Source organism: Micromys minutus (assembly GCF_963924665.1).
Source record: "Micromys minutus genome assembly, chromosome: 9".
In the NCBI taxonomy this organism is placed as follows: domain Eukaryota; kingdom Metazoa; phylum Chordata; class Mammalia; order Rodentia; family Muridae; genus Micromys; species Micromys minutus.
Window position 1 is genome coordinate 16,533,488 of NC_137978.1, and position 14,144 is coordinate 16,547,631.

Here is a 14,144-nt window from a genome sequence, read left to right on the forward strand (position 1 = left end):
AATGTAAGAATCTAAGATAAAAAGGCCAAGGTCTATGGCCATCAATAAGATCATATTGTGGAAGTGACTGTGACCAGCTGATCCTCAGTGACAATGTAATGCACATACAGCTTTCAGTACTATTTCTCTTAGAAGTATCTTCTTTAAAATACATGTGGAACCATTAAGATAACAAAGAACAAAAGCAGTGCTGGACTCAGAGTGTCACATGACTGATTTGAAATTAGAGCTTACATTGAAGAGAGCTTACACAGAACTCTCTTGCCGTCCCTGCCAATGAAGAGACTCACAGCTGGTCACTGAGTAAATGAAGGGCTGATTTCATGGCCTCGGGAATCACTGAAGAAGAGGGAGAAAAAGAATTGTTAGAGCCAGAGACAGGTCATGATGGCAGCAGAGCCGTGTTCTTGAAGAGAACACGGTGGTTACTCCTGTGGGCTGTGAGTGACTATGAGTGAATGAGACCAAGCCAGACAAAATATCAACAGAGAAAAATGGAGGCAACTCCACCTCCAGCTGAGGAACTGTGGCAGTAGATGGCTGCTGGAAAAGAGATTCGGGCATCCTCAGGAATGGGGCCCCTGAGAGCTGATACCCGTGTTCCATGAGGTGGTGCTGTGCCATAAACAACTAGTAGTTCAAAGGAGATGGAGCAAAGTAGTAGTAGGATGCAGAGGACGAAGAGGAGAAGGAAGAGGATGATGAGAAAGTGACGAAGGAAGAAGAGGAGGAAGAGCAAGAGAATGAGGAGCAGGGGAAATAGCAGAAGGTGAAAGAAGATGAGGAGAAAGAAGAGCAAGAGAAGTAAAAGAAGTGTAGTAGACATAGGAAGAAGTAAGATATGGAAAGAGGACATGTCCAGGAAATAAAGAAGTAACAGTGGTGTTCCAAAGGCTTAATTTTAGAGACATTTTATTTCCCTGCTGATTATTCTCAGGACTGATTTATGAGGCTATTATGCATGAAGTTAATTTCTAGGTACTTTTTCAGTGGTGTTTCTGTCCAGGATAGGCAGGTTAATCATTTCTTCTAGATCTCTTCTGAATAGATATACATAATCTCACTCATATTAAGGATCCAAAACAAATAAACTCATCAACAATAGATTATCTGATACCTTTGTGAGATAACTGAAATCAGATGCTAAATAATCCAGGGCATATTTGGGCAAAGTGGATGAAGCAAGGTGAGGAACAAGTTTCATTGGCTTTCTACTGCACAGTATGTTGTCCATACATCTAGAACAATACTATATATTGGAGAGAAGATGATAAAAATATTTTGGGTTTGTCTATATACTGTGCAGTGTGTGTGTCTATCCTCTTTGGCATTTGGAAGCTGTTCAGTTGCACAATATTTACAGTGTAGGCTCTGGTGTTAAAAATTTTAGATGATATAAAAGAGATATCAAATAGAAGAATCAAAAGTGTCTCATAAAGCAAATTTATTTTAATGCAAAATAATTTAATTATGAATAAGGGTTTGCTATACTAAAATATGAGACAAGAGTTAACATAAACATCTTATATTAATAACATTAAAATAAATAAACAAACAAATAAATAAATAAATATAGCAAATGGATGCAGATATAAAACAGTTTTACATATGGAAAATAACTGCTGAATATCACTGAAACATCTAGGAAGGTTGTTTGTATCCATACTGAAAGTAATGAGCTTATTTAAAAGAGAGCATATAATGTGAGACACAGTGTTCAAGTGTAGAAGATCCTCTCCACTTTGCCTCAGGACTCACTTCTCCTCTCTCAGTCTTTCCAGCAACTCGACTGCAGAATACAGGGCTCTCCAGACGTTTACTCTGACCACCTCCCAGGCACAGGGGCTGTGTTTCTTCTCCCTCAGGTAGACAGTGATCCTGTGGAAATATTGCCTCACATCCTGGGTCAAGAAAGCTTCCTGCATCCCCACAGGCTGCATCAGACAGGCTGTGAGGTCACTGAGCTGCTGGTGGAGGTCACTGCAAAATGACTGGACAAGGGGAGCACTCCAAGGAGCAGATGGGTCCTCTGGTGTGAAGATGGTCAAGATGTCCTGGGTCAGATTCTGCAGGACGGGAATGACTTGAGCCTTCTGGATCTGCTGGGCATCCATCTTCTCCAAGGGGAATCCAAAGTCCTTTCTGTGCTTCAGGCAGGAGACAGGGGAGAGTCTCCCCATTTCTACCAGGAGTCTCAAGGCTTTCCTGAAGTTATGAGTCTGAGGCAGGTCACATCCTAGAGAGCAGGTTGACCAGCAGATCATCACTATCAGGATGCTGAGGAAAGCACAGAGCCTGGCCATTGTGGGTCTTGCAGATGGTGATGGCACTCTGGGCTGTGTGTTTGAGTCTCCTCCTGGTTCTCTGATAACCCTGCTGTGTGCATCTATCTTAAATAGAGGCAAACACAACTTTCTTTTTTCTGAATGCCCTCCCCTTGCTTCCCAATTCTCTTTTTACTTCCTATACCTCATTTTCTTCTGTGTGGGTATTTTCTTCTCAAGAGTTTGGTTTCATCATTGCTTTCTCTTTCACTGCTACCCTCAGAAAGCTACTCTCCAGGGCTTTTCTTTGTTTTACCCTTAAACTGTCATTAACCACAATTTCACAGAAATACAGTCTCTATTTGAAATTTACACATCTTTTTTATCAAGTTCCTCCGAGTTTGTATTTGTAAATTAATGTAATTCATTTTACAATCTTTTTTTAAGTTTATTTATACCATTTGCACAAATATTTGTATCAAAATGTAAAATATAATGCAAAATATTTCTAAATTAGATGTGTTGTTCTGTTTTAGAAGTGGTGCTGTCCAGTTTAATCACAGGAGATGTGAAAATATATGTGAGTTCAAAGCCAGCCTAGACTACTGAGCAATTTCTAGGACAGTCAGGAGTAAACAAAAGAAACCTCTCTCTATAAAAGTCATACTGGTGTAATGGTATATTTCAAATTTCTTCATTGTTAAAAGGCTTAGTTTATGTTAGTTTTTTCATATTACCATTACTGACTTTAATATTAATTTTCATCAAAGTAAATATAGTTATCAGTGTACAGTAGCTATTTATCCTATAATTGTCATGGCAACTTAAGGGCTACGTGTGCATAACTCTTTATATTCAGTCTGGATAGGCTGAGTTTGATTTCTGGAATGCATGATTGCATAGACACCCATGGTCTGTAAGTTGCCTCTGACCACAACATCAAAAAAAGCAAGCTTACCCCTGTGTAAATACTCTCTCTGTGTGCCACAGTTTCAGAGTGTCTCTGCCTCTCATTCTCTTTCTCTTTCTTTTTGTCTCTCTCTCTCTCTCTCTCTCTCTCTCTCTCTCTCTCTCTCTCTCTCTGTATGTCTAAGACAGACACACAGACACACACAAAAACACACTCACCCACTCACTCATCACGCATATACAGACACACAGATCCACTCTTATATTCAGATGCACAGAAATTAACAAGCACACTCACACAATACACACATACCCACAACCCCCAAACACACTTATATAGAGAGATAAACATTCACACACACACAAATACACACACTCACATACATACAGAAATATACACAGAGACACACAAATAGACATTCTCACATCTATACGCACAAACATACTCACACAGGGAAATGCACACAGACTTACACACATATACAAACCCACAGATACAACAATACACACACTCACATACTCACACATACACAAACACTCACACATTCCTACAATAGTTAGACATGTATAAAAGCCCCCAATTTATGCACACACATACTCTCTTATATAAGACAGTTTTCAACACATAAAAACACAGTGGACAACACCTAAACACACTCACCCACATAATCACAGATTTCCACATAAACACATCATTGAAACATAAAGACTCATACAGGCATAGACACATACACACATGCATGAATTTTCATATATTTTCACAAATGCTCATAAAACTTTCCAAACATACACATGCATATCCTTAACAAATTCACATGAAGGCAGAACGGAATATCGGACAATCTGCCATCAGGAACAGTGGAGACCCAGAAAGACAGGCCTAGTGAGAAGGGTTTCCAAATAGCCAGGGGCAGAGAGATCTCTGCCAAGCACGGAGAAAGTGCGCCCCTGCCCTGATTGATCCAGGGACCCAGGAATCCAGCATTGGGCCCTCTGTTCCCATCCAGCGGCTTTTGGGTGCAGAACAGGCACTCGGACCATCCGCCACCAGGAACAGCGGAGACCCAGAGACACAGGCCTGGTGAGTAGCGGTTCCAACTATACAGGGGGCAGAGAGATCTCTGCTGTGCGGGCAGAAAGTGTACCCCTGTCCGGCTTGATCCAGGAACCCAAGAACCTGGAATTAAGCCCTCTGTTTCCAGCCAGCAGCTTTTGGGTGCAGAACAGGTGCTTGGACCATCCACCACCAGGAATAGTGGAGATCGAGGGACACAGGCCAGGTACAAAAGAAAGGCTAGAACCAATCACTGACAGCAAGATGGCAAGAGAAAAGCTAAAGAATATACCCCAGGGAAACCAAGACAACCTGGCAACACAAGAAACCAGCTCTCCCATCACAAGAAACAGCGGAATGACAAACACTCTAGAAAAAGAAGACTCAGACACGAAATCCTAAGATGATGATAAAGATCTTTAAACAAGAACAGGAGGAAGAGCATAAAGAATTAGAAGCTTTTAAAGAAAAAACAAGAAAAACAATCAAAGAACTCAAAGAACTAGAAAAAAACAGAAACAAAAAGATGAAGGAATGGAAGAAGTAATTTAAAATGGAAATGAACACAATAAAGAAGAAACTAAAAGAGACAACCCTAGAAGTAGAAATCCTAAAAAAGAAATCAGGAGTCACAGATGCAAGCATTTCCAACAGAATACAAGAGATGGAAGAGATAATCTCGGGGGCCGAACACAACATTGAAAACATAGACAAAACAGTCAGAGAAGATGCAAAAAACAAAAAGCTCCTAACCCAAAATGTCCAGAAGATCCAGGACACAATGAGAAGACCAAACCTAAGGATAATAGGAATAGAAGAGGGAGAAGAATATCAATTAAGAGGCACAGTAAATATCTTCAACAAAATTGTAGAAGAAAACTTCCCTATCCTTAAGAATGAGATGACCATGAGCATAAAAGAAGCTGACAGAACTCCAAATAGGTTGGACCAGGAAAGATATTGCTCCTGACACATAATAGTCAAAACATCAAGTACCCAAAGCAAAGAAAGAATACTAAAAGAAGCAAGGGAAAAAGGTCATGTAACATATAAAGGCAGACCAATCAGAAGCACACCCAATTTCTCAACAGAGACTATGAGAGCAAGAAGATTCTGGACAGACATCATGCAGACCCTAAGAGAGCAAAAGTGCCAGCCCAAGCTGCTATACCCAGCAAAACTATCAATCACCATAGAGGCAAGATGAAGATATTCCAAGACAAAACGAAATTTACACAATATATGACCACAAACCCAGCACTACAATGAATTATAGGTGGAAAACCCAATACAATGAGGGTAACTACATCATATTATAAACAAGAAAACTCCTAAGCAAGAAAACAAAAAGAGGAAAGACACAGACACAAATAAACCTACAAAAGCAATAATAGCAGGAAGCAGCAACCACTATTACTTGATACCTATTAACATAAATGGACTCAATGCCCCAATAAAAAGATATAGGCTATCAGATTGGATACATAAACAAAACCCAGCATTTGGCTGCATACAGGAAACTTATCTCAGAGACAAAGACAGACACAATCTCAGAGTAAAAGTTTGGAAAAAAACTTCCAAGCAAACAGCCACAAGAAGCAAGCTGGAGTGGCTATTCTAATATCGAATAAAGTAAATTTCCAACCAAAGTTATCCAAAAAGATAAGGAAGGACACTTTTTACTCATTACAGGGGAAATCTGTCAGGAGAAACTCTCAATCCTTAACATATATGCTCCAAATAAAAAAGCACCCACATTCATAAAAAAAACTTTACTAAAGCTCAAAAAATACACTTCACCCCACACAATAATAGTGGGAGACTTTAATACCCCACTCTCACCAATGGACACATCATGGAAACAGAAACTGAGCAAGGACACTCTAAAACTAGCAGAGATTATGAACCAACTGGAATTAATAGATATCTAAAGAACATATCATCCAAAAACAAAACAATACACCTTCTTCTCAGAACCTCACAGAACATTCTCGAAAATTGACCACATAATTGGACACAAAACAAGATTCAATAGCTATAAGAAGACTGAAATCCTCCCATGCATCCTTTCAGATCACTATGATATAAGGCTGGTCTTTAATAACAACAAAGACAACAAAAAGCCCATATATACATGGAAAATTAACAATGCTGTATTAAATGATAGCAGGGCCAAAGAAGAAATAAAGAAAGAAATTAAAGATTTTCTACAATTCAATGAAAAGGAAAACACATCATACCCAAACCTATGGGATGCAATGAAAGCAGTACTGAGAGGAAAACTCATAGCTCCGAGTGCTTCCAAAAAGAAACAGGAGAAAGCATACACTAGCAACATGACAGCACTGTTGAGAGTTCTAGAACAAATAGAAGCAGATATACCCAAGAGAGGTAGACAGCAAGAAATAATCAAACTTAGGGGAGAAATAGACCAAATAGAAACAAAAAGAACCATTGAAAAAATCAACAAAACCAAGAGTTGGTTCTTTGAGAAAATCAACAAAGATTGATAAACCCATAGCCAGAATAACTAGAGGGCAAAGAAAGAGGATCCAAATTAACCAAATCAGAAGGGAAAGTGGAGAAATAACGACTAAAACTGAGGAAATTCAAGAAATTATCAGATCCTATTACAAAAACCTCTACTCAACATGGCTGGAAAATCTGGAGAAAATGGATGAATTCCTAGACAAATAGAAGATAGTAAGGTTAAATCAGAACCAGGTAAACCATCTAAATAATCTCATAACACCTAAAGAAATAGAAGAAGTCATCAAAAGCCTCCCAACCAAAAAAAGCCCAGGTCCAGATGGGTTCAGTGCAGAATTTTATCAGAAATTTATTGATGACATAATAGCAATACTCTCCAAACTATTCCACAAAATAGAATCAGATGGAACACTACCTAAATCATTTTTTGAGGCTACAATAACCCTCGTTCCTAAACCACACAAAGACCCTACAAGTAAAGAGTGCTTCAGACCAATCTCACTTATGAACACTGATGCAAAAATACTCAACAAAATCTTTGCAAACTGAATTCAAGAACACATCAAAACGATCATTCACCATGACCAAGTAGGCTTCATCGCTATGATGCAGCGATGATTTAATATAAGGAAATCCATCAATGTAATCCACCATATAAACAAACTCAAAGAAAGAAACCACATGGTCTCATCTCACTAGATGCTGAGAAAGCATTTGACAAAATTCAACACCCCTTCATGTTAAAATTCCTGGAAAGAACAGAAATCCAAGGTCCATACCTAAACATAATAAAAGCAATATAAAGCAAACCAACAGCCAACATCAACCTTAATGGTGAGAAACTTGAAGCAATCCCACTAAAATCAGGGACTCGACAATGTTGCCCACTCTCCCCCTACCTATTCAACATAGTACTGGAAGTCCTGGCTGGAGCAATTAGACAGCAAAAGGAGATCAAGGGAATACAAATCAAAAGGAAGAAGTAAAAACATCACTCTTTGCAGATGACATGATAGTGTACTTAAGTGACCCCACAAATTCCACCGGAGAACTCCTACAGCTGATAAACAAGTTCAGCAAAGTGGCTGGATATAAAATTAACTCAAACAAATCAGTAGCCTTCCTATATTCAAAAGACAAACAGGTGGAGAAAGAAATTAGGGAAAAGATACCCTTCACAATAGTCACAAAAACTATGAAATACCTTGGAGTGACTCTAACTAAGCAAGAGAAGGACCTGTATGACAAGAACGTCAAACCTCTAAAGAAGGAAATAGAGGAAGATCTCAGAAAAGGGAAAGATCTCCCTTGCTCATGGATTGGAAAGATCAACATTTAAAAAATGGCCATCCTACCAAAAGCAATCTACAAATTCAATGCAATCCCCATCAACATTCTAACCCAGTTCTTCATTGAGTTGGAAATATCAATGCGCAATTTCATCTGGAATAATAAAAGACCTAGAATAGCGAAATCCATCCTCAGCAACAAGAAAACATCTGCGGAAATCACTATCCTTGACATCAAGGCATATTAAGAGGCAATTGTGCTAAAACCTGAATGGTACTGGTACAGAGATAGGTATTTAGATCAATGGAATAGAATATAAGATCCAGAAATGAGCCCCCATGTATATGGTCACCTGATTTATTACAAAGGAGCTGTAAACATTCTATGGAAAAAGGACAGCCTATTCAACAAATGTTGTTGGTCCAACTAGCACTCAGCTTGCAGAAGAATGAAAATAGACCCTTTCTTATCTCCTTGTACAAAGCTCAAGTGCAAGTGAGTCAAAGATCTCCACATTAAACCAGGTACACTGAAACTATTAGATGAGAAAGTAGGGAAAACCTTAGAACACATAGCACAGGAGAAATTTTTCTGAACAAAACACCAATGACTCGTGCTCTAAGGTCAAAGATTGACAAATGGGATTTAATGAGCTTGCAAAGTTTCTGTAAGGTTAAAGAAACTGTGAAGAAAGCAAAATGGCAGCAAACAGAGTGGGAGAAGATCTTTACCAACCCCACATCAGATAGAGGCCTAATATCCAAGGTATACAGAGAACTCAAAAGGCTAGACACCAGAGAATTAAACAACCGTATTAAAAATTGGGTACTAGAGCTAAACAAAAAGTTCTCAGTTGAGGAATATGGAATGGCTGAGAAACATCTAAGGAAGTGCTCGACATCCTTAGCCATCAGGGAAATGTAAATCAAAACAACCCTGAGATTCCACCTCACACCAGTCAGATTGGCAAAGATCCAAAACTCAGATGACAACAGATGCTGGCAAGGATGTGGAGAAAGAGGAACACTTCTCCACTGTTGGTGGGTTTTTAAAGTGATACAACCACTCTGGAAATCAGTCTGGCGATTCCTCAGAAAAATGTACATAGTACTACCTGAAGATCCAGTTATTCCACTGTTGGGTATATACCTCAGAGAAGCTCCAATATACCACAAAGACGAATGCACCCCAATGTTCATAGCAACTCTATTTATAATAGCCAGAAGCTGGAAAGAACCCAGATGTCCTTCAGTAGATGAATGGATACAAAAATTGTGGTACATTACACAATGGAGTACTACTCAGCTATCAGAAACAATGACTTAATGAAATTCTGAAGAAAATGGCTGCATCTAGAGAATATCATCCTGAGTGAGACAAACCAGTCACAAAAGAACATACATGATATACAGTCACTGATAATGGGATACTAACCCCAGAAAGCTCTGAACACCCTACAAACTACTCACAGACTGTGTGAAGTTAAAGGGGAAAAAAAAAAGAAAAGAAGAAAACATTATGCTCAATCCTTACACACCAAGAAAACTTTGACTAATTCCAGGCTACATCCTGTTTTACATGTACTTTATGCTCATTGTAACTAGTAAGACCTTAATGCACACTATCAAACCTTTGGGAAAAAAAAACAAGCACTGACAAAAATGTATTCTTATACTTTAATGCAAAAATACTTAAAATTTGTACATTTATCTTTGTTTTTATTAAATGAATACTGATTTATTTACTATGTTTACTTTAGATAATTTCTATAGATTTTTACAAGTTTTGGGTAGGAAATACATTACTTGGATGCTTTAGAAGTTATTTCTTAGTTTTACTTCCAAATTTAAATAATAAAAACATTTTGATTTTTTTTAAATTGAAGCACACTATTTTATTTTATTTTTTTGTTATTTTAACATCTTTATTTTACAAAACAAAGATAAATGTACAGATTTGCATAAAATTATACAATACATTTTTGTCAGTACTTTTTTTCAGATTTTAAAATAATTTTTACATACATCTATATGAATAGTCAGTACTTGATCTTTTTAAATGTTTGACAGTATGCATGGAAAACCCAAAAGTTACAATGAGCACAAAGTATATGCAAAACAAAATGTAACATGAAAATAGTCAAAGTTTTCTTGTTGTGTAAAGATTTTTTTTATTTTGTTTTGTTTTCTTTATTTCTTAGACTTCCTACAGTTTGTGAGTTGTATCTGGGGCAGTGCGAGACTCTGGGGGTTAGCATCCCACTATCAGTGACTGCATATTATGTCTGTTCTTTTGTGACTGGGTTATCTCACTCAGAATGATATTCTCTAGATGCAGCCATTTTCTTAAGAATTTGGTCAAGTCATTGTTTCTGGTGGCTGAGAAGTATTCCATTGTGTAAATGTACCACAATTTTTGTATCCATTCATCTTCTGAAGGGCATCTGGGTTCTTTCCAGCTTCTGGCTATTATAAATATAGCTGCTATGAACATTGTGGTGCATATATCTTTGTTGGGTACTAAGGTGTCTTTGGGGTATATGCCCAGAAGTGGAATAGCTGGGTCTTCAGGTAGTATTATGTCCAATTTTCTGAGGTATCGCCAGACTGATTTCCAGCATGGTTGTATTAGTTTGCAACCCCACCAACAGTGGAGAAGTGTTCCTCTTTCTCTGCAACCTCGCCAGAATCTGTTGTCATCTGAGTTTTTGATCTTGGCCAATCTGACGGGTGTGAGGTGGAATCTCAGGGTTGTTTTGATTTGCATTTCCCTGATGGCTAAGGATGTCTAGCACTTCCTCAGATATTTCTCAGCCATTCGATATTCCTCAACTGAGAACGTTTTGTTTAGTTCAGTACCCCATTTTTTAATAGGGTTATTTGATTCTCTGGTATCTAGCCTTTTGAGTTCTTTGTATACCTTAGGTATTAGGCCTCTATCTGATGCGGAGTTGGTAAATATCTTTTCCCATTCTGTTGGCTGCCGTTTTTTTTTTTTTTTTCCTTGACAATGTCCTTAGCCTTACAGAAACTTTGCAATCTCATTAAGTCCCATTTGTTAATTTTTGACCTTAGAGCTTGAGCCATTGGTGTTTTGTTCAGGAAATTTTCTCCTGTGCCTATATGTTCTAAAGTTTTCCCTACTTTCTCATCTAATAGTTTCAGTGTACCTGGTTTAATGTGGAGATCTTTGATCCACTTACACTTGAGCTTTGTACAAGGAGATAAGAAAGGGTCTATTTTCATTCTTTTGCATGCTGAGTGCCAGTTGGACCAGGACAATTTGTTGAATAGGCTTTCTTTTTACCATTGAATGTTTACGGCTCCTTTGTCAAAAATCAGGTGACCATATACATGAGGGCTCATTTCTGGATCTTTTATTCTATTTCATTGATCCACATGCCTATTTCTGTACCAGTACCATGCAGTTTTCAGCACAATTGCCTTGTAATATAGCTTGAGGTCCGGAATAGTGATTCCCTCAGATGTTTTCTTGTTGAGGATGGATATCGCTATTCTGGGTCTTTTGTTGTTCCATATGAAATTGCACATTGATCTTTCTAATTCAATGAAGAACTGTGATGGAATTTTGATAAGGATTGCGTTGAATCTGTAGATTGCTTTTGGTAGGATGGCCATTTTTAAAATGTTGATCTTTCCAATCCATGAGCAAGGGAGATCTTTCCATTTTCTGAGATCCTCCTCAATTTCGTTCTTTAGAGGTTTGAAGTTCTTGTCGTACGGGTCCTTTACTTGCTTAGTTAGAGTCACACCAAGGTATTTCATAGTTTTTGTGACGATTGTGAAGGGTACCTTTTCCCTAATTTCTTTCTCCACATGTTTGTCCTTTGAGTATAGGAAGGCTACTGATTTGTTTGAGTTAATTTTGTATCCAGCCACTTTGCTGAACTTGTTTATCAGCTGTAGGAGTTCTCTGGTGGAATTTTTGGGATCACTTAAGTACACTATCATGTCATTGGCAAAGAGTGATGTTTTTATCTCTTCCTTTCTGATTTGTATCCCCTTGATCTCCTTTTGCTGTCTAATTGCTCCAGCCCGGACTTCCAGTACTATGTTGAATATATAGGGGGAGAGTGGGCAGCCTTGTTGAGTCCCTGATTTTAGTGGGATTGCTTCAAGTTTCCCACCATTAAGTTTGATGCTGGCTGTTTCTTTGCTTTATATTGCTTTTATTATGTTTAAGTATGGACCTTAAATTTCTGTTCTTTCCAGGACTTTTAACATGAAGGGGTGTTGAATTTTGTCAAATGCTTTTTCAGCATCTAGTGAGATGACCATGTGGTTTTGTTCTTTTAGTTTGTTTATATGGTGGATTACATTGATGGATTTCCTTATATTAAACCATCCCTGCATCCCAGGGATGAAGCCTACTTGGTCATGATGAATTATCATTTTGATGTGTTCTTGAATTTGGTTTGCAAGGATTTTGTTGAGTATTTTTGCATCAATGTTCATAAGTGAGATTGGTCTGAAGTTCTCTTTCCTTGTAGGGTCTTTGTGTAGTTTAGGTACTATGGTTATTGTAGCCTCAAAAAATGATTTAGGTAGTGTTCCATCTGATTCTATTTTGTGGAATAGTTTGGAGAGTATTGGTGTTATGTCCGCAATAAATGTCTGATAAAATTCTGCTCTGAACCCATCTGGACCTGGGCTTTTTTTGGTTGGGAGGCTTTTGATGACTTCTTCTATTTCTTTAGGTGTTATAGGGTTATTTAGATGGTTTACTGGGTCCTGGTTTAACTTTGAGATCTTGTATCTGTCTAGGAATTTGTCCATTTCCTCCAGATTTTCCAATTTTGTGGAGTATAAGTTTTTGTAGTAGGATCGGATGATTTCTTGAATTTCCTCAGTTTCAGTTGTTATGTCTCCACTTTCCTTTCTGATTTTGTTAATTTGGATACTCTCTCTTTGCCCTCTAGTTAGTCTGGCTAGGGGTTTATCAATCTTGTTGATTTTCTCAAAGAACCAGCTCTTGGTTTTGTTGATTCTTTCAATGGTTCTTTTTGTTTCTATTTGGTCTATTTCTGCCCTAATTTTGATTATTTCTTGCCGTCTACTCTTCTTGAGTATATCTGCTTCCTTTTGTTCTAGGGCTTTTAGCTGTGCTGTCAGGTTGCTGATGTAAGCTCTCTCCAGTTTCTTTTTGGAAGCACTTAGGGCTATGAGTTTTCCTCTCAGTACTCCTTTCATTGCATCCCATAGGTTTGGGTATGTTGTGTTTTCGTTTTCGTTGAATTCTAGAAAATCCTTAATTTCTTTCTTTATTTCTTCTTTGACCCCGCTATCGTTTAACAGAGCGTTGTTTAGTTTCCATGTGTATGTGGGCTTTTTGTTGTCTTTGTTGTTGTTAAAGACCAGCCGTAGACCTTGGTGATCTGAGAGGATGCATGGGAGTATTTCAATCTTCTTATATCGATGTAGGCTCGTTCTGTGTCCAATTATGTGTTCAATTTTCGAGAAGGTGCCATGGGGTGCTTAAAAGAAGGTATATTCTTTTACTTCAGGATGATATGTTCTGTATATATCTATTAATTCTAGTTGGTTCAAAGACTCTGCTAGCTTTGCAGTGTCCTTGTTCAGTTTCTGTTTCCATGATTTGTCCATTGGTGAGAGTGGGGTATTAAAGTCTCCCACTATTATTGTGTGGGGTGAAATGTATTTTTGGAGCTTTAGTAGGGTTTCTTTTATGAATGTGGGTGCTTTTTTATTTGGAGCATATATGTTAAGGATTGAGAGTTCCTCCTGACAGATTTCCCCTGTAATGAGTAAAAAGTGTCCTTCCTTATCTTTTTTTGATGACTTTTGGTTGGAAATTTACTTTATTCGATATTAGAATAGCCACTCCAGCTTGCCTCTTGGGGCTGTTTGTTTGGAAGTTTTTTTCCCACCCTTTTACTCTGAGATAGTGTCTGTCTTTGTCCCTGAGATGAGTTTCCTGTATGCAGCAAAAGGCTGAATTTTGTTTATGTATCCAGTCTGATAGCCTATGTCTCTTTATTGCGGAGTTGATTCCATTTATGTTACTAGATATCAAGGAATAGTTGTTTCTGTTTCCTGCCATTATTGCTTTTTTGGGTTGAATAGTGTCTGTGTCTTTTTCTTTTTTTAGTTTTCTTG

At 38.0% G+C, this 14,144-nt stretch overlaps 1 protein-coding gene across 1 annotated transcript; it reads right to left on the reverse strand.

Annotated features, from left to right (window-relative positions):
• Nucleotides 1-1,754: 1,754 nt before the first annotated feature.
• LOC308424020 (interferon alpha-1-like) lies at nucleotides 1,755-2,303 on the reverse strand (the record flags this gene model as incomplete). The annotated part of the gene is made up of 1 exon (XM_080920868.1): nucleotides 1,755-2,303. The coding sequence occupies one exon, from the start codon at nucleotides 2,301-2,303 to the stop codon at nucleotides 1,755-1,757; it is 549 nt and encodes a 182-aa protein (XP_080776994.1).
• Between the last annotated feature and the right edge of the window lie 11,841 nt (nucleotides 2,304-14,144).